Source organism: Saccopteryx bilineata, chromosome 5 (genome assembly GCF_036850765.1).
Source record: "Saccopteryx bilineata isolate mSacBil1 chromosome 5, mSacBil1_pri_phased_curated, whole genome shotgun sequence".
Lineage (NCBI taxonomy): Eukaryota > Metazoa > Chordata > Mammalia > Chiroptera > Emballonuridae > Saccopteryx > Saccopteryx bilineata.
The window spans coordinates 25,695,781-25,722,805 of NC_089494.1; the positions used below are offsets into that span (position 1 = coordinate 25,695,781).

The 27,025-nt window shown below is 36.0% G+C and overlaps 1 protein-coding gene across 2 annotated transcripts; it reads left to right on the plus strand.

Annotated features, from left to right (window-relative positions):
- The first annotated feature begins 2,905 nt into the window (after positions 1–2,905).
- MYL1 (myosin light chain 1) lies at positions 2,906–26,990 on the plus strand. 2 transcript variants are annotated; one of them, XM_066232551.1, is made up of 7 exons: positions 2,906–3,170; positions 15,983–16,010; positions 19,986–20,129; positions 22,746–22,919; positions 23,378–23,455; positions 26,065–26,106; positions 26,682–26,990. In XM_066232551.1, exons 1-6 carry the CDS (start codon positions 3,057–3,059, stop codon positions 26,091–26,093), a joined length of 567 nt encoding a protein of 188 aa, XP_066088648.1. In that variant the 5' UTR covers positions 2,906–3,056; the 3' UTR covers positions 26,094–26,106; positions 26,682–26,990. The 2 variants fall into 2 exon arrangements, with proteins under 2 accessions (XP_066088648.1, XP_066088649.1); XM_066232552.1 differs by lacking the exons at positions 2,906–3,170; positions 15,983–16,010 and adding exons at positions 14,808–14,941; positions 15,705–15,729.
- The last annotated feature ends 35 nt before the right edge of the window (positions 26,991–27,025 follow it).

Below are 27,025 nucleotides of genomic sequence, written 5' to 3' on the forward strand. Positions count from 1 at the left end.
TCTGGGGTTGAAGCTCTGCCTATCTGGGACCATGTTCACAAGTGAGCTATTTTTTTTTCTTTTCTTTTTTTTTTTTTTTTTTCATTTTTCTGAAGCTGGAAACAGGGAGAGACAGTCAGACAGATTCCCGCATGCACCCGACTGGGATCCACCCGGCACGCCCACCATGGGGCGACGCTCTGCCCACCAGGGGGCAATGCTCTGCCCATCCTGGGCATCGCCATGTTGCGACCAGAGCCACTCTAGCGCCTGAGGCAGAGGCCACAGAGCCATCCCCAGCGCCCGGGCCATCTTTGCTCCAATGGAGCCTTGGCTGTGGGAGGGGAAGAGAGAGACAGGGAGGAAAGCGCGGCGGAGGGGTGGAGAAGCAAATGGGTGCTTCTCCTGTGTGCCCTGGCCGGGAATTGAACCCAGGTCCTCCGCATGCTAGGCCGACGCTCTACTACTGAGCCAACCGGCCAGGGCAACTGACCTATTTTTAGTGCCTGAGGCAGAGGTTCCACAGAGCCATCCTCAGCATGCTGGGCCAGAGCTGGTGTGCTCAAACCAATGAAGCTATGGCTGCAAGAAGGAAAGAGAGAGAGAGAGAGAGAGAGAGAGAGAGAGAGAGAGAGAGAAAGGAAGAAGAAGAAGAAGAAGAAGAAGAAGAAGAAGAAGAAGAGGAGGAGGAGGAGGAGGAGGAGGAGGAGGAGGAGGAGGAGGAGGAGGAGGAGGAGGAGGAAAGGGGGGAATGTGGAGGGGGAGAAGCAGATGATTGCTTCTCCTGTGTGCCCTGACTGGGAATCGAATCTAAGACATCCACATGCCAGGCCAATATTCTACCACTGAGCAAACTAGTCAGGGTCCACATATATGTAAACCTGTCACGGACCATAAGAGATCTCTGCACATCGAATGGCATATGAAAACATAGGCCATGAGTTAAAATAAGAGTGCATCTACCTGCAGTAACTCCAGGAAAACCCTATCCAGCCTTTGATAATCCCAAGGGAAACAAACTGGTGGACAACTCTCTACTATTTACAAAAATAGCATATCTAGTCTAAATCACAGAATTATTTTTTTTAATTCTACTCTAATTACTTAAACTTGAGACAAAGAGCATACTTAGATAAAATATACTCTGAATCTCACAGCTGTCTTACATGGAAGAAATGAGTATCGGCAGCTGATTTAGGTACAACTCATTTAGGTCCTTGGTAAGGGGCAGCACGGGAAGGCCGCTCATCAAAAGCTCCTCCTGCACATACATGGATAAAACAGCACAGCAGACAAGGCCACCACGTGTGATAAGGAGACTGACTGACTGTGGCCCAAGTCAATTATAGCTAATATGATGGTCTTAATCTCTCTGCTATAAAATTGAGAGGAGTTAACCTTTTCCAAATTGAAAAATGCTTTTATATCAGACCAAGATAAATGGCTAATGAATCTATATCTTTAAACATACCTATATTAAACAATCAGACTACAAGTGTGTTTATTTATGCATATGTACACATATATGTCTATGTGTCCATATGCTCTTATATATGTAATGTATAACTATGACTTTTAAAATTCCAAATTAGGCCCTGGCTGGTTGGCTCAGTGGTAGAGCGTCGGCCTGGTTTGCAGAAGTCTTGGGTTCGATTTCTGGCCAGGGCACACAGGAGAAGCGCCCATCTGCTTCTCCACCCCTCCCCCTCTCCTTCCTCTCTGTCTCTCTCTTCCCCTCCCGCAGCCAAGTCTCCACTGGAGCAAAGATGGCCCGGGCGCTGGGGATGGCTCGGGCGCTGGGGATGGCTCCTCGGCCTCTGCCCCAGGCGCTAGAGTGGCTCTGGTCGCAACAGAGCGACACCCTGGAGGGGCAGAGCATCGCCCCCTGGTGGGCGTGCCGGGTGGATCCCGGTAGGGCGCATGTGGGAATCTGTCTGACTGTCTCTCCCCGTTTCCGGCTTCAGAAAAATACAGAAAAAAATAAATAAAATTCTAAATTAGCTACTGTTTTCTTACTAATTAATAAAATATCTCACAAGTGAAAGGAACAGAAGAGAGGCTAGTACACTGATTATTCTATGTTTCTTGATATGAGAGTCTAGCCTTGCAAACTGAGCGCATCAAGGACAGAAAAGAAACAAAGTTACTCACAAAAACTTACACCTTATTGATAGTTAAAGTATTTTCCTCTCCTTCTCTCTCTGCCACTTGGGATAATTTCAGAATTTATCTTATCTCCTTACTATATAGACAAATAATTTAGATGATAAAGAAATAGACTTTATGCCCTTTAGGAAATGAAATGAGTGTCTACTTCGAAAGTTACTATTTAAAAAGTTGCTACAATTTGAAAAAGAAAGAGAGGGAGGCAGAAGTTGTGCTCTCTAGAAGGGAAAGCACTTTAAGACTTGATGGGCTTTCCTTATACGTCTGCTTTTTATTTTTAAACATCACTACCTCTTTGCTGACCAACATTTTCTTGCAGGTTGTGGCAAGGAGGGAGGAGCGTGAGCAAGGAGCCCGGTGGAAGTCAGTGATACTCCCTGCCAAAATTCCAAGTTGAAATCAAATCCTCAGTAAAGTTTCTTAGGCATGGTGGTGGGGGGGGGGGGGGGCGAGGGATTTACAACTTCAGCAGAATTGTAATTCCATGAAGTAAACGTATCAGTCAATTTACTTTACTGTGATCAAAGGATCTGAAACTGACTTTACTTCTTTCTCGTTTATATACAGAGGGGTAAAAAAATAAAAAAAAAACAAAAAAGCAAGAGGAGTTTAAAAAAATTGATGAAGCCATGACCCCTCAGACTCCATTTATAGACTGAGAAGGAATGCCATCCCCCTTGCCTAGTGGACTGTCCAATCCAGCCTCATGTGTCAAGATTCTATTAGGTACTAAGTGAAATATATATGCATGCCCTTAAACCATTTAATACTCTGGGTCCACCTTCAAGACACTGGGCTGCGGGTCAACCGAACCACCACTCCTCTTCCAAAAATCATTTTAACGGGCTCATTTGGAGGTGCTGCTTCTCCTTTTTTTTTTTTTTTTTTTTTAACCCATCCTTTTAAACAAAATGGCACCAAAGAAGGACGTGAAGAAACCGGCTGCTGCTCCTGCCCCAGCGCCTGCCCCAGCGCCCGCACCTGCCCCACCCAAAGAAGAAAAAATTGACCTCTCTGCCATTAAGGTAATTGAACGGGTGCATTGTTTGGTCACTGAAACGTCTTTCAGCAGCAGGGAACTCTAGGAACTTGCAAAGAGGTGTATTTTTCAATGAGGGAAATGGTATGACTAAGTGAGCCGGGAGATTTGGGGAGAAAAGAATCCTGATTTAAAAGATAAATAAACTCTGATATATAATGTCAATAAAATTACCATGAGTATGGTATTCCATGTGGAACCTGTATTTCCTCGAGCTTTCTGTTTTCTAGTTCCTTTCCCCCCTAAGTTGTCAAAGTAGCAATTTATGGGGAAAGTATATAAGTGTAAAGATGTTTCACAAATACTTAAATATTTCTTTTAGTTATTTATAAAGCCTCTGTGGCAAGGGCAGCTGGATCCTTTCCTTTAAAGTGACACCAAAAGGGAAACTTTAGTGCATCCACTGATTTCCAAAAGTGTAAAAGCAGTTGATGACTCACGTGTCCCGGATGTACTTATCTGACAGCTGCTTTATTTCATTGGAAAAAGAGATTTTTGCAGTTTGAGTTAATTTCCCCTTCAGCTTTGCTTAATAAAATATGATACACCACTAAATGAGATCTCAGTGCAGACAATTATGCGCTCAAGTGTTTCAGTGACTATAACGGTCATCTTGTTTATTTATACACAGTATTTAATTCAGAATGTGTGAGTTGTTTCCAAATGAAACTAACCCAAAAATTACTATAAAACTTGTTGCTTATATGGCTTTTAGCTTATGTCTTTGAGCACTTGCATACCGGTCTTGAACTAAGGAGAATGTGATTAATTTTTGTATCAACACTTTGCTGTGATCAAAGCTCTTGAATACCAAAAGGTTATCTGCTTTTAGAAAAACCATGCAAGGCATGTGCCTGTGACCCATCAAATGTGCACCTTCTCCTCATTCACTGGGCTGAGCTTGGTCTAAAGGACATTTTGAAATCTTTATTTGGGAACCCTGCCTTATATGGAAAACTACTGGGTGAAAGTGCCTAGGAGAGCTCTTTTCACTTTCATCAGAAACTAATAAAAATTCTGTACCTAATAAACCTGAATTTTGCTAACTTAACACTTTACTTGCAAGGACGATGCTGACCTATAGAAAAATATTTCATTAACTATTTTACCCTAATCATCTATTCTAAAAATATTCTTAACATAAATATTTAATTAGATCCTTAGATATATGTGAAAATTAAATAAATATATTCATCATTTTATAGCATTCCAGTAAGACATGAAATTTTATGTTTCAAAGTTTGAGTAGATTATCACAAATATTTTATCTTGAGTTTGTAGGTAAGTGAATTCATATTTTAATAGAATCTAATATTGGTTAGGAACTTTAGGGGGGGTAGGAACTATTCTTTTTAATGAATATCCACTTAGGAAAAAAATGTATGTCAGATTGTCTAATATTTTTCTACTCCATGCATACAGTTCATTAAAAGGAAACCAAATTTTTCATCTCCAGCAACCCTAGTTAATGTGTCTTTATAAATGTACACTGACTACATTGTACAATAGGCATGATTATAGCCACTCCAACAATTGTCTCTATTCTTTGATTCTCCACTCTATACTAACATTGAAGATAAAAATCACTGTTAAAGCTGGTCCTCTTTATATTTGCTGTGATTTATAACATAACACCATCTCTTTGTATCTTGGACTCCCAAGAATTTGGAAAGCGGGAAAAGTACCTTTATCTTAAGAAGAGAAAGAAGTATCTCACTAATGAAAATAGGCATTAATATTCTTCCCTGAGGAATTGTGTACGAATAAGTAAATAAATAAAAAATTTAGTTTGGCAAGAAGACTCCAAGAAGAGAGGAAACATCACTTTTCTAATCCAGAAATTAAACATTACTTGTTCATAGCAGAAAAGCTAGACTTTTACGAATCTTGAAAGTTGCTTTCACCTTTCCTCTATATGTTGCAATAAAGCTGGTATGAGCTAGAACAACTTAAAGAGTTGCAAAGAGGTATATTTTTCAATGAGAGAAATGATATGACTAAGTGAACTAGTAAATTTGGGGAGAAAAGAATCCTGACATACTCCTCAGAAAAAAAAGACATACTCTTCAGACTGTAAGGATGGGTTCCAGCTTCACTATTTCACTGCAGAATGACAGATGGGATAGATCCCGATAAGGGACACAAACCAAAAATAATTTAGGTGAACCTCGAAGAAACAGAAATAAATTAACCTTTATCTTTCATCCAGAGAGCCCAATCCTGATAGAAAGAGATAATAATAATAATAATAATAATAATCAGAACTGAAACTAATATACATTTATAAAGACATGTCAATGCCTCTTATTCATCAATATGAAACCAGTGCCTATTTATAGGTATTATAACATAGTCAAAGAATGTGGTGCAACATGAGGACTTTATAGAATTTAATTTCATCCCAGCAGGTAACAAGGCTAATTAAAATGTACATTGAAATATTTCATATTGTGATGCTTTTAATCATTTAATGATGCTCTAGCTATATTACCTCATATAGGGATAAACTTTCTTCAAGCAGAGGAAGTGAACTTTAAAAAAATTAATAGTACTGTGTTCATTAACTTTCTGGAAACTCAATAAAGAACAAAACTTAATTGGATTTTAAACTTTCATAAATCATATGATTTAGCACTCTAACTGTCCTTTAGACTTTCGGTAATGCTAAAGTTTAACCATCTTTGGTTGGTATTAAATCATGGTAATATTTAATTCCTAATATTATTTCCAGCTATTATCTATGTTTCATTTTATAATATGCCATGTTTAATAGCCACATATTTGAGTCACCATAAACTCTGAACAATCTTGTATATTAATTAGTTTTATCAATTTCTTAAATATTTTAAAATTTTTTACTTTCTTTGATTTGTTGGTTATTTATTTAGAATATCTCTTCAATTGTTTTGACATAAATCCTTTGATATCTGAGGAATTGCTTACTTGATGCCTTATCCTCATGGATTTTTCTATGAGCATTCTTTTTCAAAAACACATTTTATGCTGATATAGGGACATTAAAGTTACTGTCCTGGGTGGTTCAGAGAGCTCTTTGCTTGCACAGAGCGGATGCTTCCAGCAACAATGCCCAGACCAAAGAATGCCTGGTGGAATTTCAAGAGCAGGAATTAAAACCTACGACGAGTAGTACAGTTGTAGATGCACACACAAGAATTAACACCTGTTGTCCGAAATCACAACCAAGTGTAATAATGAAAGGGAATATGTAATGAGATGACTGTGTACCTAGATTTTAAAAGCTCTTCAACGTTTAAGTGCATTTTTTGCATGATGCATGCCTTAGCTCATTGCTGTGAAGTGATGGGATTTTGGATCATGTCTCTCACTGTGTTGCTTAAATTTTAATTCTCATTGTATTCACCACTCAGTCAGGTCATCCCTGACTAGATTGCAGGCGATATTACAAAAAAAGTGGTAAAAGTACAGAATGCATTGACATCAAATAACAAATCTCACTGCAACAACATGCTTGGGAAGATTTAAACTTTTAATTTACTGGGTAAGGTAGAAACATCATTCCCAATAAATACATCTATTTACTGATTGATATTCAGTGGAGTCAAAAATATGAATATATTGTAACACCTGACTTGTTCTGGTCAGGGTACAGGATTGTTTGTGCTAATTTATAAATACTTTTTCTCATATCTAACAAGGCTAATACAAACCCAGTTCCACGTAGAAGAATTGTGAAAATCAAATGAGGTCATGAGCGTAAAATGCTTTGAAAATTATAACGTTCTTTACAATATAACAACCATATTCATTGTGAATTTACTCTGTTCCCTATTATCTTATTTAATCCTCAAAACATTATACTGAGGTTGTTTTAGCCTCATTCTGCAAGAAAAGAAACTGAATCTAAAAGAGGTTCAGTGCTATGTCCATGAACAAATAACTTGTAAAGATGAAACTAAGATTAACCTAGCGGTCAAATCCTGCATCAACTGTGTTAACTGCATTATAACCTACCTCCTGTTTATGTGTAAGGGAAACTTCTCCACTCTCAAGAAAGTAAGGTAGAGTGGTTCTTCTATTAACCTGCACAGCCCCATGTAGCCACAAGAGGGGGTGACAAGCACACACCAGAGCGAGTTTGTCAAGATAACCTTGGCAGTTTACTCTTGTCTTAGCACCTGTTGCTGACAGGATGAGTGTTCTTTTTTATAGATGGAAGGTGGAAAGTTAGGAACTAAGAAAGATTCCTAGCCACTTTGCTCCAGCTTCCCATAAAAAGTTGTAAACAGACTATGTATATTTTAAAAATACTGTTATGAGAGTAGATGGGTTGTTGCCAGGGGCTGGGGTGGGAATGGAAGGAAAGAGTGAAGGTGGTCAGAGGATACAAACTTTCAGTTGTAAAATGAGTAATTTCTGGGGCTCCATATACAACATGGTGACTGTAGTCAACAGTACTGTATTGTATACTTGAAAACTGCTAAGAGAGTAAATCTTAAAAGTTCTCATTACAGAAAAAATAAAAGATGTAAGGTGATGGATGTGTTATAACCTTAATTCAACTCATTGTGGTAATTATTTAACAATATCAAAATGATCATGTATACACCTTAAACATACACAATGTTTTATGTTATATTATATCCCAATAAAGCTGGAAAAACTTAAACTATACCAAAGTATTTTTAATGTTGTTAAATGTAGTAAAACTGGATTTTTAAAATAATTATGTTTTCAATTAAATGTACACATATATTAAACCTGACCTCCAATTTTGCCATCAGGCTAATATTCTGAGAAAAGGTATAGAAATATATTTCTATTTATTAATAAATAGCATGATCTAAACTGGAATTCCAAGCACATATTCTCTGGGGTGGTTTGTAGAAATATAATGCCAAACATATATTGATAAAATCTTGACCTTAATTAGTTTGAGGAAAAGAACACATAAGGTTAATTTCTAGTTAGAAAAAAAATGGGTGAAAACATATTAGAAAAAAAATGGGTGAAAACATTTATAAGTTGTTATTTTTATTATGTGATTGTAAATGTTTGTCTTCTTTTACTCTGGCCTTTCAATAATACAAATCAATTATTAATACAACTATCTATATAATGCCAACCAACCGCAATATTAATCCACTCGCAATGCGAATATAACTTCAGGAGTAAATCAAAAACCTATTTGATACTATCTTTAAGTATCAGCATCAAGTTTCCACCTTCAAACATGTAGGTTGTAAAAGAAGAGAACAGGTGGAATGGAGTGGAAAAATATTAAAGGGTATCAGTAACTCTAACGTTATACTTTGAATTCTATGTAACTGGATAATGTCTTTGTGAAGTAAAATGCAGTTTGAAGAGGAATAGCTAAGTTCACCAATAATAGTGAGTAGCACTTTTCATTTTATTTTAAGGATAATGAAATCTTTGCAAGAGAAGGAGATCACAAAGTAATAGTACCAAATTCAGCCTCTCGACATTTTAGTGCAGCAAATGAACCAACCCCCTGGCAAGTTGACTTCAGAAGTTGGCCCATAATTACCCAGCATTCAGCACCAACTGACTCATGGAAATTGTGGAAAGGATTATATTTAGTCTGCTGATACTACAACTTTCTTCTGCTTCTCTTCATACTGAAATACTTTTTGTATGAAAATAGAATCTTTGACAGTTTGTTTCTACATCAAGTTTCTACAGTTCGCTACTCACCCACATAAGAATTTGGAGGGCAAAATTTTAATATACAAGTAGTAATGGCTTCAATTATACTAGTTAAAATTTAAACTATATGGATGATAAATCTCTGCTAGTGTAATCATAAATTAATAAGTTTTATGCATCCTTCCCTTTTCCATTAGAAAGAGTAAGTTGAGGTAGATTTTTCTGACAAAAAAATAATTTGAAAACTCACAATATTGGGGAACCATGAGCAACCCTAGAATCGTTCAGCATAACAGATTATATTTGAGGAAGCTATGGTGCAAATAAGTTATTTAATCCAAAGACACATTATTTGTTATAAGAGAGCCAGAATAAAATTCTAATGATTTAACTCCCGTCTAGTTTTCTTTCCATCATATCAAAAGACCTGAAATCTCCAAAATGGCGATGCCAATATCCATATACCCTTGTTGCCACAAAAGGACCATTTTCTCCCAAATACTTGTAATTTCTTACAACACACACAACACATTTTTCTAAAGCTCATCTGTCAGAAATAAAAGGAGGAAAGAAGAAAGAATAACACAGCTAAGATTTTTAATAAATTATATGCAAATAAATACACAAAGTAGAAAAAATGCTACTCTCAAGGAATTTTGGATTTATTTATCAACTATTAACCATGGACAAGCTGATGAGACATCTAAAGTGTGGACTTAGGTCACACTTAAAAATTTTTGTTAAAATGCACTTAGACCTCTCTGTTAATTCCTGTAGATCTGAGTTGTGTTACTTTAATAATTTACTCCTTGTTTTAATGTGCCTAAATTTAGTTGACTAGTCTAAGCATCTTTACAGAGAATTACTCAATTCTTCTTCTGTGCAGATCAATTAACCAATGTTGCCATCAATTCTCTCTTATGTTAGACAGTCTGGGCTAGTACTGTATTCTCATTGTTCTTAATTTCCCCTTTTTATACCATATTATAGTCACCAGCCTAAGTATATTCTTTGTTGAGGTAAAAATAATGTAACAAAAAATATTTATTTCCTTTAAATTGAGTTCCTCTGAAATACAAAACTCAGAGTTTCAAAACAATTCTTCTGCTGGTCTTTTACAGTGATTCCCAGTAACTTTGAGAGTTTGGACTGAAAATTAACAAATTGAGTTTTCCTTAAGATTTTCAGACATACAGGTCTTTGTCTCTCTGCCAGGCATTAAATCAGAGAACCTGCAGCGATTCTTTTTTTTCCAAGGGAGAGAGATGAGAAGCATCAACTCCTAGTTGTGGCATGTTAGTTGTTCATTGATTGCTTCTCATATGTGCCTTGACCAGGGAGTCTCCAGCTGAGCCACTCATTCTTTCCTCAAGCCAGAGACCTTGGGCTTCAAGCCAGTAACCATTGGGCTAAAGCCAGAGACCATGAGACCATGTCAGTGAACCCACGCTCAAACCAGCAATTCCACGCGCAAGTTGGTGAGCCCATACTTAAGTCAGATGAGCCCATGCTCAAGCCAGTGACCTCAGAGCTTCAAACCTGGGACCTCAACGTCCCAGGTCAAAGCTCTATCCACTGATCCACCACCAGTCAGGTAAGCAGCAATGTTTTCTTGATTGAAAACTGGCCCTGGTTAGAGTAACTGCTTTACTCAGCCTCATTAGCCCCCTTCTATCTTGTAGTGATGATGAGTTTAAAGACTAGAGTATATGTTGCCCCCTCAGGCACTTTCCCTCAATATTTAACAACACGTATTTCTCAAATCATCTTTAATTATAGCCCTTCTTGGTTTACTAAATCTTAACATACATTAGTTCCAAAGCCTGGGCCCTGGCTGGTTGGCTCAGAGGTAGAGCATCAGTTGGCGTGTGGAAGTCCCAGATTCAATTCCTGGTCAAGGCATACAGAAGTGACCATCTGCTTCTTCACCTCTTCCCCTTCTCTCTCTCTCTCTCTTTATATTTCTCTTTTTCTCCTCTCACACAACCATGGCTCATTCAAGCAAGTTGGCCCTGGGTGCTGAGGATGGCACCATGGCCTTGCCTCAGGCGCTAAAATAACTCGGTTGCCAAACAATGGAGCAATGACCCCTGATGGGCAGAGCATTGCCCAGTTTGTGGCTTGCCAGGTGGATCTCAGTCAGGTCACATGAGGGAGTCTGTCTCTCTGCCTCCCTGCCTCTCACTTAATTATTGTTTTAAATTCCAGAGCCTGTTTGATTAAATGCATTTTAATATTTTTTCTATAAATAAATTCCTTCTATATACCAGAGACTTTATCTTATATTTAATAAAAGATCTATAAACATTGCAACAAAAATATTTTCAGTCCCAGGATCTCATATATTACTACTTACCTAAATTCAATACAAAGAGTACATGAGTCATAAAAATGTGGAATGTAGTTATTTTACTGTCAGTCTCATATATATAATAAGTATATAGGCAGAAGTGGAAAAAAACTTAAAAAACAAATTGAGGGTTGGCAAATTAGAAGTCCTGATCATAAACATTTATACAAATTCTAATGAAAGGCTCTGGAAACCTAAAGGCATACGCATCAATAATGCAAGATGTGCATGCCTACTATGTGTCTGGCAGTTCTGAGTGCAGGAGGTGCAGTATTGAAGGAGAATACACGCACTTCCTCCAGAAGGTGAGCTCTTTGAATGGACTGACGAAGTCTCTTCCCTCAGGGAGTAGAATGTTTTAGAGGAGGAGCTTATGTTTGAAGGAGAAACTTACTATACATGTCCTGATGATTTTAACTTAATGAAAAATCTGTTGAGCAGCTAATATAGACAGGTATTTTATAATGATGGGGGATAAAAATCAAAGAATAATGTAGGGGCAGTTCCCCAAGAGAGATTAGGTTGGGGTACACCTGCACCTGTGTTCACATCATGGACAAAGGTAAATAGCTTCCTCAGTGACCTGTGCTGCCCCGAGTTTACAATCAGGACGGTTAAGCATCCCTTTTCAATGGAAGGAGGGAACTAGGTAAGTAGAGAGAAAAAGTTCTTTCCAAGGGGAGGCGATTTTACCAGAACTTTGAAGAACAGTTCATTTCTAAGAAGCAGGGATGAGAGAAGAGCATTCCAGATAAGAAAGACTTATAGCTAATTTTTAAAACAAACCAAATGGTGATATAGCAAAGTGAGTTCAAAATCAGCTTCCATTTTGTGTGTGTATTATGCCTTTGCTCAAAGGGCTGGTTACTTCACCATCCTAACACTAGAAGAGATGCCAGAGAAAGTTTTGGTCCTTTGTAAAAGTGTACCAGAGAATAAATAGCATTTCCCATTTACTCTATGAGCATGGCACCTAAGTTTTCTAACTTGTAAACTATAGTTTATTCTCTGCACTAGACTATACCACAGTCTTCTCCACTCTTGTCAATAACTTGCTTAAATGTTTACTTTGATTCCCAATAGATACCAAAAAAATCTAAACTCTCATTGTCTATGTGATATATGAAAAGAAAATGGGGTTAAATAATTTGGCAATTGCCTACCACTTCTATTTTAATAATATTAAACCTTTCTCTTTTTTTTATTCACTGAGAGGAGGGAAGGCAGAGACAGACTCTCGCATGCATCCTGACCAGGATCCACTCAACAAGCTTACTAGGGGGCAATGTTCTACACATTTGGGGCATTGATCTGTTGCTTAGCAACTGAGCTCTTCTTAGTGCCTGAGGTAGAGGCCACGGAGCCATCCTCAATGCCCAAAGCCAAGTTGCTCCAATAGAGCCATGGCTATAGGAAGAGAAGAAAGAGAGTGTGTGTGTGAGAGAGAGAGAAAGAGAGAAAGAGAGAGAGAGAGAGAGAGAGAGAAGTGAGGGGGCAGGGATGGAGAAACAGATGGATGTTTCTCCTCTGTACCCTGACCAGGAATCAAACTCAGGACATTCACATACCAGGCCAATGCTCTACCATTGAGCCAACTGGCCAGGGCCAATAATATTAAATCTTTACATAATATCCAGCTTGTTCATAACATAATTATAACTTTTAAAATGACTTTCCAATTTGCTCAACAGATTTTATGCGAAGTTACTATGGTTTATATGTATTCAAGGATATACTTCTTCAACTGGGAGAAAAACATGAAAATGAGCATTATGTAAGACAACTTTGATGACTTTATTTTGTGTTATTTATAGTTCTCAGCTCTACTAGAGATATATGTTTGTTTCAATATTATTTATAAGCAATTTAAATTTACTGACACAATACATTTAATTACAAGACTAAAAACACAAAGAAATATAGTCTGCTTTAAAGGCTTTAATTTTTGCATCAAAATCATGAGACTCCAAGTTATACAACTGTCAAAGGTTGCAAATTTCCACTTTTATACCTCCCTCCATTTCTCTCTAATGATTCAAAGCATTTAAATTTTTCATTTAACTCTCTCAAAATGTCAATCTATTTATGAAGATATGTTTACCTGGATAGTAATATCTTAAAATTATATTTTCAATGTTCATTTTGGAACTCAAAACCCTATGAGTTTTTTTCACTACTTGTAGTCTTTGGACAAAAACTGATATACACTTAAATGTTGATTTCTTTCTAAATGGTTAAAGAAAAGTCACAAAATATACATCTGTCTAGCAGGGGAGATTTCATGCTTTTTAGTACATTTTCTTAAAAATAGTTGCTGAAATAGTACTTAAATTAGAATTTATTTCCAATATTCTTTATGCCAGTAAACTGCTTTAAATATGTAAAAAACAATAAGCATGTTGTGTGAACTTTAGTGAATATACTAAAACCAATCTTTTCCCAGTATTATTTTGCACAGTAGAATTCTTAAAAGGGAGTGCTCTATAGATTCAGATAAATTACCATGAGAACCCATTACTAGCCAATCCCTGAGATATCTTTAAAATTCTAAAGTACAACTTCGCATTCCAGGACCCTTCTGGGTTACTTTCTCTGTCTGGGAGCTGAGTCATCAAATGTTTGACGTGACAGACACAGAAACAACACAAAATCCTTAAATCTCAAATAGAAGGAGAGAAAAAGAATGCAAAAATGGCCAGCCTATCACAGATAACAGAGGGAAAGCACATTGGAGGGGGAGAGTAAAGAGGGTAAGGAGGTCAATTATATGGTAACGGAAGGAGAATAGACTTTGGGTGGTAAGCACACAGTGCAATATACAAATAATGTGTTGTAAAATTGTACACTTCAACTCACATAATATTATTTTCCAATGTCACCACGATAAAGTTAATGTTAAAAAAAAGGACCAGAAATGAAGCTTACATATACACACAAAGGTGTATTAACTTTGTTACTTAGAAGAACTTTAGAAATAATAAAAATCTGACTGGCAGGCACCATAAAGGTAACAGTGACAGAGGAAAATACCCATCCCTAATGTAATTAAGAGAGAATGGTGAAAAAACAGAAGTCAAAGCCATTATACTTCTGAAAATACAGCTAGCAAAAGAGTGGTCTTGAATTGCAGAGTTCAAGAATTGTCCAGAGTAGCAATTGGGTGAACCCTAAGGGAGATACAGAATGTGGGATGCCTTTCAAGTCCTCTGAACTTTTCCACAAGGGACAGCATTTCAGAAGATGTTCTTTCTATAGCACTTGCCATTTGAAACCCCAAACCAGTCCTATCCGACGAGCTTCATTAATACCAAAACTTGCTCACTTGAAGTTTGTGAAGTCCAAAATTCACCAAGAGGCCAACAGCCCAACCCTCTAGAAATTCTAAGCTCTTCTGCCCCTTAACAAAGAGAAGCTTCTTAAATGAAGACACTCCAAGAGAGTGTCTCGGGGGGAAGGCGAGGGAAGACCATAAAAGTACTGATGGGCTTCAGTCTCACGATGGCTGTCTACTCCTAGATTCTGGTTTCCTAAAAATAGCCCTAAGCGTACAGATCCCTCCTTCCCTTTGCCCTAAGAAAGGTAAAGAACTCTTCAAAGGGTGTGGCCACTTCTCTCTGCAACCTGATTCTAGCTGTGAGGTCATAGCTTCCCCAGAAATAAGAGGCAACCCCAGCAAGGGTGGCCCCCACTCAGGGACTGGAAACGCCCTCAACTCTGCCTTCAGCCTCGCCGTTGTTCTGCAGTCCAGCAGCTCCACCATGGTGGGTCCGATGAGGAAAGTATTTGTCATTTATAGGAGGAAATAGATAGTAGATATAATCTCATTGAGAGAAAAAGGCAGCCAAAAAGTAGAATTGGGGAGAGAACATATTCAATATTGAGTCTTTGGAGTCTACTTTGGGTTTCTGTTGAGGTGGGCTGAGGATAGAAGAGGGTCATGGGAGCTATTATGCCAGCTGAAAAAAACATGACTTGCTCCTCAAAGTAGTACTTTATGCTTCATCAATTTTTGCTGCATCACATAAGGCTTACTATATCTAAATTTAGAAAAGAGCTTGCAGCTATTGGAAAGCATTATACCTTAAAAAACAATCCAATGATGCCAAGTTCTAAAATTAAGTGAACTACTTCCAATGCATTAGGTAAAAATATGGTTGTTAAAGAGAAGAAAGACTTAAGAGAATCTTTTCAATGCAGTGCATCTGTAATTCTTAATACAGTGTATATCTGTATTAGACATACATTAAATACACTGTAGATTATTATATCATTCCAGGAAGTATTTGACCTGTCATTTGTTAAATCATTGATTCATTAAGATAAGAGAGATATTCCCTAACTATCTTTTGCAATAGCTTTTTATTTTTCCTAGATTCAAAAGTATCCTAAGGCAACCTTCTTATTCTATGACACCTACATGGACTCCTAAAAAATTTCAGAGCAGAGGGCACTCAATTCTTCTGTCAATGCATTTGAAAGAGTACTAGTTGTTTCTTTCTTTCTCTCACTCTCTCGCCACTGCAGTCCTTCAGTGCTGACCAGATTGCTGGTAAGTGAATTGAGCTTCTCTACTCCAGATTTAGGCAGAACACTGCCTAGTTTTGGAAACATCACTTATTTCCAAGGCATGTTACTATGTGGCTCAACCTGTCAGTGTCCAAGCTATGCCTGAACTCTGAAAAGTAGGCTTACTTTGGGAGCTTACTTTAAAGATTCCTCAGGGAATGAGCTTGGTTACACTTAAAAGTTCAGGACATTTTGTTTGGTTAAAATATTCTCTATGGTTAATTTCTTTCTAACAGATCGAGTTCTCTAAGGAACAGCAGGAGGGTAAGTTTGAAAGATATTGTTGTCAATATGGTCACACTCCTAGAGATGGCATGTGAGAAAACCAACTCCCTTGGGATGAGATTAGCTCTTCCTAATTATCCCCCACTGGTGTTGCCACTCTAAATATAAATGCTCTCAATCACTAACTTCTTTCAACAACCTGAACCCCTCAATTATAATTAGTAATCAGAGTTTAAGCAAACAGTAGATAAACACTACAAAATAGGTCCTTATATTTACTGATTTCTAAATAAAACCAATGTGATACAGTAAGCAATACTATATATATAGTATTTAGATACATACATATATATATCTTCAAAAAAAAAGATGTAGATTTTGGATGGCTGATTTGTTAATCAAATCCTTAGAGATTTGGCAGGTCTGAATTATTCAACTTGTAAAAATTCAATGGGCATCATAATGCACTGAGGGAAATTACGGGTGAAGTGGATATAGAATAAAAGTAAATTCAGAGACAAAGGAGGAGAATTTATCATAAAGCTGCGGGAAAAAACAGTAGATGTCTTCTGGTCTATTTTAGTGATGAATGACAGGCCCCCAGGGAGGGGGTGGGACTTGCTCAAGGACCTAAAACATTAATAGAAGAATCAAAATCTGGTATTACTTTTAATTCATTAGAAATTTATTTCATAAAAACAGATACTAACTAGAAGATTTAAAACTCTTAAGATCCAAGAGAATTTGGATACTTTTCCTAACACTTCCATTTTTTTTTCCTTTCAGTCTTAGAATTCAAGAATCCTTTGTCCCACAAAATTGTATTTTTTCACTGGAAGTGTACTAAGACATATTTTATGTAGTGAGAATGTTACATATTCAAATAAAAGTTAGCTAGAAATACATCTATACAAGAGAAGGGGAGAAAAAATTAGTTATATGATATATAAATTAGAATATTGTTCATCATAAGTGTATTCATATTATACATCTTATGATATATAATATATAATTATAAATATAGGTGATTAATAAGGGCTTATTCAAATACTCAGTTATCTACCTAAATAAGTCCACAATTTTTGATATTTTAGTGTCTGGACTACCTCATGTTCAAACATCAATTAAGAAATAAAAGGATATTAGCTATCATAAAGACTCACATGTATCCACATCATGGTTGATGGTCTCATGAAGACAGATTTGATGATTTGATGACTCAGAACTCAATAGCATCTAAAATTATACTACAAAGAACTATTTTTTCTTATGAAAACAGTTGGTAATTCCACTAATTTGTTTGATTTTTAATGCATTTTTAAATAGTCATGCTGCTTCATTTTTAGCTACTACACCCCAGTCTTCTTAAATATCTAATGTACAGCGACATTTTGACAGCCAAATTATGGTAGGACCAAGGAACATGACACTCAAGAACCCTTACAGAGACAGAAGGAAAATATTAAACCTATTAATATGAAATAGGTTTTAGATATATAGTTTTGGTAAACATTGCTAAGTTGGACTGGTTTTCTCTTGTGCCAGGAAAACAACTGTTTTGTTTTTTTTTTTAATTAGCATTTTCAATTAAATGAAAGTCCTACACTTTCAGAAAAGAATGAATACTTCCTTTGCTTATTTCCTTATTTTAGCACTTTTTTCAAGGCTGCTCTGTTTGAAGGTATCCTGGGTTAGGAAGAAAGAAGGAAAAACAATTAGAACACTATAATATTCTAAAGGTCTAAGTCCTCTTATGCTGTCCAGTCCAGTAGACTCTGGCTACATGTGGCTATTTAAATTTAAACTTTAATTAGTTAAAACTAAATACATTTAAAAATCCATTTCTGTAGCTATACGAGTTACCTTTTGGTGCTCAAGAACTACATTTTGGGGCAGCCCAGGCATAGAACATTTCAATCATTACAAAAAGTTCTAGAACAGTGCTGTTCTAGACCAGGGGCTGGCAATTTTTTCTTAAAGGGCCAAAGAGTAAGAATGTTAGGTTTCATTGGCAAACGCAGCCTCTGTAAAAAGAACTCAACTCTATCGTTAAAGCATAAAAGCAGCCATATTCAACACATAAACAAAAGGCTGTATTCCATTCAAACTTTATTTACAAAATCAAGTGGCCAGCCCCTAGGCAGGAGTTTGCTAACCTATGTTCTAGACTCTTCCAGAGAAAGACTTAACCCTTAAAATTCTGAGTGAGATAGGAGGAGCAATAACTTTCTGGTCTTAGACTTTAAGTCAACAAAAGGGTTAATCCCAGAGAGGTTCTATTACAGCCTATAAAATCCTATTTCTATATCAAGCATCTGACCAGGGTAATAGCCCTCTGAGCAATTTGTGCATGAAAGCCTGGAGCCAGTAACAAGAATAGTTCAGTTTCATATGTCCCTTAGAAAGATGAAAAATAATATTTGACTAATGACCCCACAGTGCCTGTGGCATGTTTTTAGATTAGAAAAATTATCTTTTATAGTTAAATTGCATAGAATTTGAGGGGAAAATTTTAGCAAAGAATAGTAACATGATCACAATAGTTGACAGTGAATGTCTGGTACAATCTCAGATTAGGGGATAGAAAGACAGTAAAAGAGGCTATTTTGCTGAGTAATCTATCTAGAAGGCAGCTTTTGTTTTGAGATCACAAATGGTCTAAAAAAGAACATTTTCACCATTATCAGCTCATTCACAAGTGATTTTTTTTTTACAAGTGATTTTTTGAGTGTTGTTAGTATTAACTCCAACAAGTTGCCATCAGTACTTTTGGGTGTCCCAGTTATTTAAAAAATAAGTTTTCAAAAACTTATTTAAAAATAAATTTTGTTTAACTAATTAAATAAGTTAAATAAAACTTATTTAATTTTATAAGGTTCAGCTAAAATGTCTTCACTGGCCCCTAATCCATAGTAGTGCCCCTTTCTGTCTTTCTGGTGCACATGTCTTAATTTTTTCTTAATGTAATTCTGAAAGACACAACCAGTTTAATCAAAAAAGAATTAAAAACATTTAGGAAAAGTAAGGAATAAAGTGATTGTGATAAAAAAAAGACACTTTAAGAATATGTACTTATGCACAAACACACACACATGAGTACAAGTAAAATGGAAGTTTGAGTGACATTGGTGGAGTCTATCAATGTGAATATTCTGGTTTCGATAATACAATAATTTTGCAAAATGTTACTATGGGGAAACTATGCAGAGTATTTAAGATGTTGCTTTTTATTTCTTTTTCAAAATTGCAGATGAGTGTGCAATTACTGCCATAAAATTTTCATTAGAAAATATGTACTTCAAGTCTAAAGCTAGCGCAGCAACATGTTGTCATGTTTTTCTGGGGGAAAAAAATGTTTAAAGAAGTTACCACAGCCACAGGTTCAAACAAATATTCCTCCTTCTGAATCAATTATACTAAGAGCCTATTGCAGTGGTTAAATAATACTATAGAACATAGAGATTTGATTCATCTTTCTCATCTTTTTCCTTATAAATGAAGTTACTCCTGAAGAAAACTAATTAAAGGGAGTATCTGGGAAATTTGTACCTCAGGAGGTGTTTTTTTCATATAATTCGAGAAGTTTCAGTTAACCTCACAAAACACAACCCAATTTGAAAATTTGGTTTTTGAAATTTGTTAACTTTGTTAATTTTATGAGAGATTATATAAAGAACTGTTAAGGCCTCAGAATTTCTTAACTCGGTCTTGTTTCCCAAAAAGAGGAAGGAAATATGAATAAATATGAGTAGGAGCTTCAATTTCCATATCTGATTAATAGTTACATATGACTTGAAATTGGAAATGTTGCTTTAAAAAGCCCCCAGATGAAATGTCAAAAGGGCTTGTCAATGTTTGAACTAGGAAAAAGGAGAGTTCAACCATCACAACTAACGTGGTTGGAGAAGTTGTGAAATAGAGAAGATTTTGCAATGGATCTTTGATGAAATTAGGATTAATTTATAGGTCTGGGGTAGAAAAAAACCCCACCCTAATGCTTCTCACTTCTTACAGATTTCAAGGAGGCATTTCTCCTGTTTGACAGAACAGGTGATGAAAAGATCACCTTGAGCCAGGTTGGCGATGTCCTTCGGGCCCTGGGTACAAATCCCACCAATGCAGAGGTCAAGAAGGTTCTGGGAAACCCCTCCAATGAAGGTAACCACATGGTTTTCCAATAAGTTAGAAAATGTACGTGTGTGGTGTGGTGTGGCTGTGTGTGTGTGTGTGTGTGTGTGTGTGTGTGTGTGTGTGTGTGTGTGTGTAGGAGAGAGGTTTATTGAGAATAATTTCCACAGAATAGGACTTAATTTACTGTTGATGGTAAGTGTGTCACTTGGGAAGAGTCTCAGTTTTTTCCTTCATAAAGTAAGTTAACCTTCCTTTGAGAATTTGCAAGCATGATAAAATTTCATGCTAATGAAAGGAAATAATATCTAATGCTAGCATCATTATCATCATCTTACCTAACGCTCTTAATTTAAAGGTTAATGAAATGAAATAATATCCAAATCTACACATTTTCAAACCTTCAAAGGCCAAAAAATGCATTTTGAGAAAAATGTTAAGTACGACTAAAACACAGTACACTTTGCAAACAAGTCTGGGAATATTACAATGGCGCACTTTTGGGAGCTACTCGGACAAAAGCTGCGGAAATAAAATTACAGTGTTTCCAGGAGACTGAAAAAACACCTGCTGGCTTTGCCCAATGGTCTGACTTTTGACACCTTGTTTCTATGACTACTTTAAAGGAAATTCAAGTATCTTAATTAAGAAAGACAGGATAACATCCTAATAGGAGTACTTATTATGTACAATGAATTACAATAAATATCTTAAAAATCTAAGCCAATACCCACATTTAATCACGCAAGTTAAATCAGGGGACCAGAAGTAATGTCATACATGAGCAGCAAAATTGCAGAAGCTATTTGCTCAATACAGAAATCCAGTCTTTAATCTGGAACAAGAAAAAAAAATTAATCCCAAAGGCTCATGACAAAGTATAATAGTCTATTAGAAATACCATCTGAAGCTCAGAGGTTGCCAGTTCGATCCCCAGTCGGGACACATACAGAAACAGTGTGATATTTATGTCTCTGTCTCTGTCTTTCTCCCCCCCCTTTCTCTCTGAAATCAATAAAACAAAATAAAATAAGATAAAAATAGAATTTCATTTGAATAAAATAGAATTTAAAAAAAGAAAAAAGTACCATCCTAAACAAAAAAACAAGACAAAACTGAAGTTTTTTCAAGTAGATATGTGGGCTGTTTAATCTTAGCCATAAGGAAAAAAAAAAAGAGAGAGAGCAAATCTCTTTTTTCTTTGATAATTAAAATGACTATTTCCTTTGTTACAAAAGAAATAAAAACTTATTTCAAGAAAACCTAACTCTAAATCAGTTTGCTAGAACATTCCACACATTTCCTTTCCTCTAGAGAAAAATTTCCAGATACATCACACAAAAAATAGGTGAGGGCAGGAGCTGAAGCGAGAGAGCAGTAGGCCACATCTTTCTCAAGCGCCGTTTCTAACTTATGCATCTCCAATGGAATTATTACCTAAATGTTCATCCATTCAGCATTTCCATCCAATCTTTCTACTATTACACAATGTGCTAGATTTCTATTCTATGAGGGAAGACTAGTAAAAGGGAATTTTGATTTTAGGAGTACATAACTTTATTCGCTTGTATACATCCAGATAATCTATTGTATATGTTCACTGTGAATATGATTTGCCTTGTCAAAAGATCCTAAAGGGAATCCAGTCATCTGCAGGCCTCTACAATTCAAAGAAGTCAGGAGATCACAATGTGTTTGACACACACTTTCTCCTCATGGGTTTCTTTTTTAAATTACTTAAAGTTTAAAGAAGCCTGACCAGGTGGTGGCACAATGGATAGAGCGTCAGACTGGGATGTGGAGGACCCAGGTTCGAGACCCCGAGGTCGCAAGCTTGAGCGCGAGCTCATCGGATTTGAACAAAAGCTCACCAGCTTGGACCCAAGGTCGCTGGCTCGAGCAAGGGGTCACTCGGTCTGCTGAAGGCCCATGGTCAAGGCACATATGAGAAAGCAATCAATGAACAACTAAGGTGTCGCAACAATAAACTGATGATTGATGCTTCTCATCTTTCTTTGTTCCTGTCTGTCTGTCCCTATCTGTCCCTCTCTCTGACTTTCTCTGTCTCTGCAAAAAAAAAAAAAAAAAAAAAAAAAAAAAATTTAAAGAAATTGAAGACCCCCTAAACACTCAGGACAAAGATGAAATATATATTAAAGTTCTCTTAAGTTTTACTATTTTTATATACTAATAGGTTTGTTGTATCGATATAATTTTATATTACTTTCCTAATATTTATAAAAGTATTAAATTGACAATACTACTAAAATAATAGCCAACTCTTATTAAGTACTCAGTTGCCTCAGGTATTGTAATAAACTTGGCTTGTGTCATCTTGTTTAATTCTCACACTAATACTAGGAAATATCTCTATTTTAGAGAAATTGAGGCACAGATTGGTTAAGAAACTTGTCCATAATCACATAGTTGTAAATGGTAGATTGGGGATAAAAGTTCAGGCACTAGGACTACAGAGTTCATGCTATTATCTATTACCAAATTTTTTTCATCAGCAATTTATCAACTGAAATTTAAGCTGTATAAAGATTTTCCAGGTCCTCTAGAAGGAACTTTCAAGTTTAATTTGAGACTCAGAGATGACATTTGATGATAGCTAATAACACTCCAAATTGTAATTTCTTCCAGAGATGAATGCCAAGAAAATCGAGTTTGAACAATTTCTTCCCATGATGCAAGCTATTTCCAATAACAAGGACCAGGGCGGTTATGAAGACTTCGTGGAGGGTCTGCGTGTCTTTGACAAGGAAGGCAATGGCACAGTCATGGGTGCTGAACTCCGTCATGTTCTAGCCACACTGGGTAAAGAAAATTTATTTGGGTGCAATTAATAGGGCAGAATATATAAGAAGGAGCATGACTTATGGGAATCATGTTATAACCAAGATAGGTGAGGAGAAAGACTACAAAGAATAAATGAAAAAAAAATAGTAAAAAGTTAATGACCATTTCAATTGTCTTCAGTGTCTATGAGTTTGTTTGGGGAAAATGATAACCTAAATTACTGGTAATGAATAAGTCAAGTAAAGCATTGTAGTCCTCATAGGATATAGTTTGGATATTTAGGTATTTATATAATGCACATTTAATTCATTAATTCAAAAACCTTTGTTGACAACCTACTAAGTGCCGGTGGAATAGGAAACACTTGCTTTCTATCCTCCAAAAGCTTGGTCACAGCCTTTAGGAGCCCCAAACTGATCGCTTAAGGTAAAATATTCTCTGGCCTTTCTTTTGAACAAAGAATTTTGCTTCATCAGGTGAAAAGATGAGAGAGGAAGAAGTGGAAACGCTGTTGGCAGGTCAAGAAGACTCCAATGGCTGCATCAACTATGAAGGTACAATCTCATGTGTTCTGCTAGTTAGAGCAACTCTTAAATGATTGGATTGATTTTGGACTCCTTTTAAATTTAAAATAATTTCTTTTTCTTTTCCTCCCTTATTGAACATATACATGCTACTTATTTATCAATCAATTATACAATAACTCGAACACTAAAAAGATACCTTGTGAAGACTTGATTATATATAAGGTTTAGTCCAGTGGGATTCAGCACTCCTGTGTATGTTTATAGAGCTTCAAATGTGTTTTTTGTATGTACTTTTTCCTGTTAAACCTTCATAAAATCTCTGTAATGTGGACAGAGTTGTGTTAGAATAAAATTTATTAGAATATTAAAGTTGGAGAGATCTCAAAATTCTTTACATCAAGCAATTATGAAAATGAGGAAGTTGAGGACCACAGAGGTTTAGTTATTAGTGAAGGTCACATCATTAATGACAAGGATGGTGTTAAAATTTAGTTCTCCTTGGCGAGTGTCCTTGCTTAAATGATAGTCATCTCATAGCGACCAATCATCTATTTTCTGCTTTCAATTTACAGCAGCTTCACCCAGAGGATGTGAAACGCAGCCCACTACACATAATAAAGATGCAAAATAAAGTTGTGCGACATAATTTATAAATTAAAAGATTTCCAATAAAATTGAGAAACCTATTTATTCCCCTAAAAGACTAATCTAGCCACATTTCAATAAGAGGATGTTGGCAGACTCAATGTAATTGTAGACTCATGAAGTCTAGTGACTGGGGAAAGGTAAGAAAAGCCAAGCAGAGAGAGGAAGGGAAGAAAGGAAAGGGGGAAGAAAGAGCGCAGAGGACAGGAGAAAAGGAAAGTAACTGAGCCAAGCATGCCTTCGCTGTCAATCTTGGTTAACCTTCACTTTTTTCCCCATAAACAATGTTTTACATATGATTATTGCCATAAATACATTACAGAAAAGAGGACTCATTAAATAAATACTGTTTGGACAAGTAGATAGAAAATTAAAACAGATCTGGACCTTATATATCATAAGTTCCAAATGGGTCAAAAATTAATTGTAAAAGAAAAAAGCATTAAAGCCACGGAAGAATTATTTTATAACTTTTGGAGTGAGAAGGCCTTTCTAAGAATTATATAAAACCCACAGGGCATTTCAAATTTTGATAAATTCAGCTGCATAATGTTTTAAATTCTCTATGTCAAAAGTCACCAGAAGCAAAGTCAATAGATAACCCCCAGACCGAAAAAATGTGGTTTGCAATTAATAGTAGAGCTCATTTTAATAATAGGAAAACAGTTACAAATTAATAAAAAAGATTGCAACACAATATAAATATTAATAAATACATGAACAGCCTGACCAGGCGGTGGAGCAGTGGATAGAGCATCAGACTGGGATGTGGAGGACCCAGGTTCGAGACCCCCAAGGTCGCCAGCTTGAATACGGGCTCATCTGGTTTGAGCAAGGCTCACCAGCTTGAGCCTATGGTCGCTGGCTCAAATGAGGGGTCACTCAGTCTGCTGTAGCCCCCTGGTCAAGGCACATATGAAAAAGCAATCAATGAGACAACTAAGGAGACTAAGGAGCCATAAAGAAAAATTGATACTTCTCATCTCTCTCTCTCTTCCTGATTGTCTGCCCCTGACTCTGTCTCTGTCACAAAAAAATAAATAAAAATAAATAAATAAATGATAAATAATTAAATACATGAACAGACAATTCATAGAAAATAAAATAAAAATATATCTGAGCATAGTATGTAATGTTAAACTTTATTAGTAATAAAATAAATACAGATTAATACTATACTAAGATATTATTTTTAAATAAGCTGATTGCCAAAGTTTAAAAGTTTGACCACACTCTTGGTTACGGAGAGTGTACGAAAAAGCTGGTTTCATGCATTCCTGTTGGAAATGTAAATCATCTAATTCCATGTGATAATGTGGCACTATTAATCCTAACAAATCGACTTAAAGGGATGTAGTCTTTAGATATACTTGCACTCAAGTGAAACAAGTACTCCATCGTTATTCATTAGTTGAGTTGTTAGTGATGGCCAGTATCTGAACAACTTAATGTCCATCAGTGAAGGATGCATCACAGACCCAATACATTTACACGATGAAATACCCGGCAGCCCTTAAAAAAACCCAGCACTTCTGTTTACGGTTATGGTCATATCTCCAGTATATATTATTAAGTGAGAAAAACAAGTGCAAAAGAGTCTGTAGAGTATGTCACTATTTGTGCAAAAAAAAAATTTAGGAACATATATTTGTATTCTCTTATATATACATAATAGCTCCACCAGCTTAGCTATAAAGAGAAAAATGAGATAGCTGGCAAACAGTGGTGAGGAACTCTTTTTATCATAAACACTTTCACACTTTAAAGAAGAAGAATTTAACCATGTGAATGTATCACTTATCAAAATTTAAATTTACAAAATCAGGGGAAAAGTCATAAATCCAGTAATAAGTATAGTGGGCTGTACAGAGCATAAAAAATAAACTCCAGTGTTATAGCTGAGAATAATTAGGATTTAAGTAACTTGCAAAACCTCTGTTGTCTTACATTTGACTGTTTCTAACTCTGAATAATCTGTCTTGTGCCCACAGCGTTTGTCAAGCATATCATGTCTGTCTAAACCGAGCTCTCAGGTATGTGTTTGTTTCCTCTGCTAGTAAGATTTTCTTTATATTGTGTGTGTGTTTTAATTTAACAGCTTCACTTTATATTCTGTAACATAATTAGTATTATTTCTTAAAAGGTTTTTATATTAACCAAAAAACTTCAACTCCTTGAAGTAAGTTATTTAGAAATAGAACATTTCGTATAAGATTATAAGCAATAACTTCTGAGGTTTTTGCTCCCATCTACAAACCCCACCTTTGATGGTCCTATAATATATAAGTACACAGTGGAGATTCAAAAAGCCAGAGACTAGCTGAATTAGTTGAAACATAATAATACTAATAAAAGCATGGCCCTAATTTTTTTATATAACACATGTAATTTTTTACAATTGCTGCCCTGGAAAACTATGTTCTCACAGTCAAAATTAAGTACTTGCAACCAGGTTCTTCCAACAAGGAAATGGTTTACTTTGGAAGTACTGGTTCATTTGTGCTTTTTCTTCTTTTATACTCCACATTTTTTCCTACTCAGTAGTCTGTCTGCAAACATGCAATCCAAATCTAACTTGTTTTCCCTTTTTTTTTTTTTTTTTTTGCAGATCAAGCATTCTTCAGGAAGACTGGCTGGAAACTTATTTTATAACACCCATGTCCAGATCTATTTACCATCATTCAGAAAAAAACAAAATAATGAGGATTGCTCTAGACTGAAGAACTCCCTGAATTTTTTATACCTTATGTTTCTCTCTGAATTGTATTCATACCACACAAACCAAGCATCTTCTGCTCTAGACAAGGATAAAATACTGACAATCTCAAACCCAAGCACAATTCTGTATTTTCCATCATGGGTCAATGAACATCCTCAAATTAATAAATCAATAAATAATTTTGGTCAGTCGGGAATATCCAAGTTGTTCTGAGTTTTTATCTTCTTGCTTAG

Coding starts and splice junctions, on each gene's coding strand:
- MYL1 (XM_066232551.1), top strand. CDS start 3,057: ATGGCACCAAAGAAGGACGTGAAGAAACCGGCTGCTGCTCCTGCCCCA. Junction 3,171..15,982: donor TTGACCTCTCTGCCATTAAG/GTAATTGAACGG, acceptor TCTTTCTAACAG/ATCGAGTTCTCTAAGGAACA. Junction 22,920..23,377: donor TCATGTTCTAGCCACACTGG/GTAAAGAAAATT, acceptor TTGCTTCATCAG/GTGAAAAGATGAGAGAGGAA.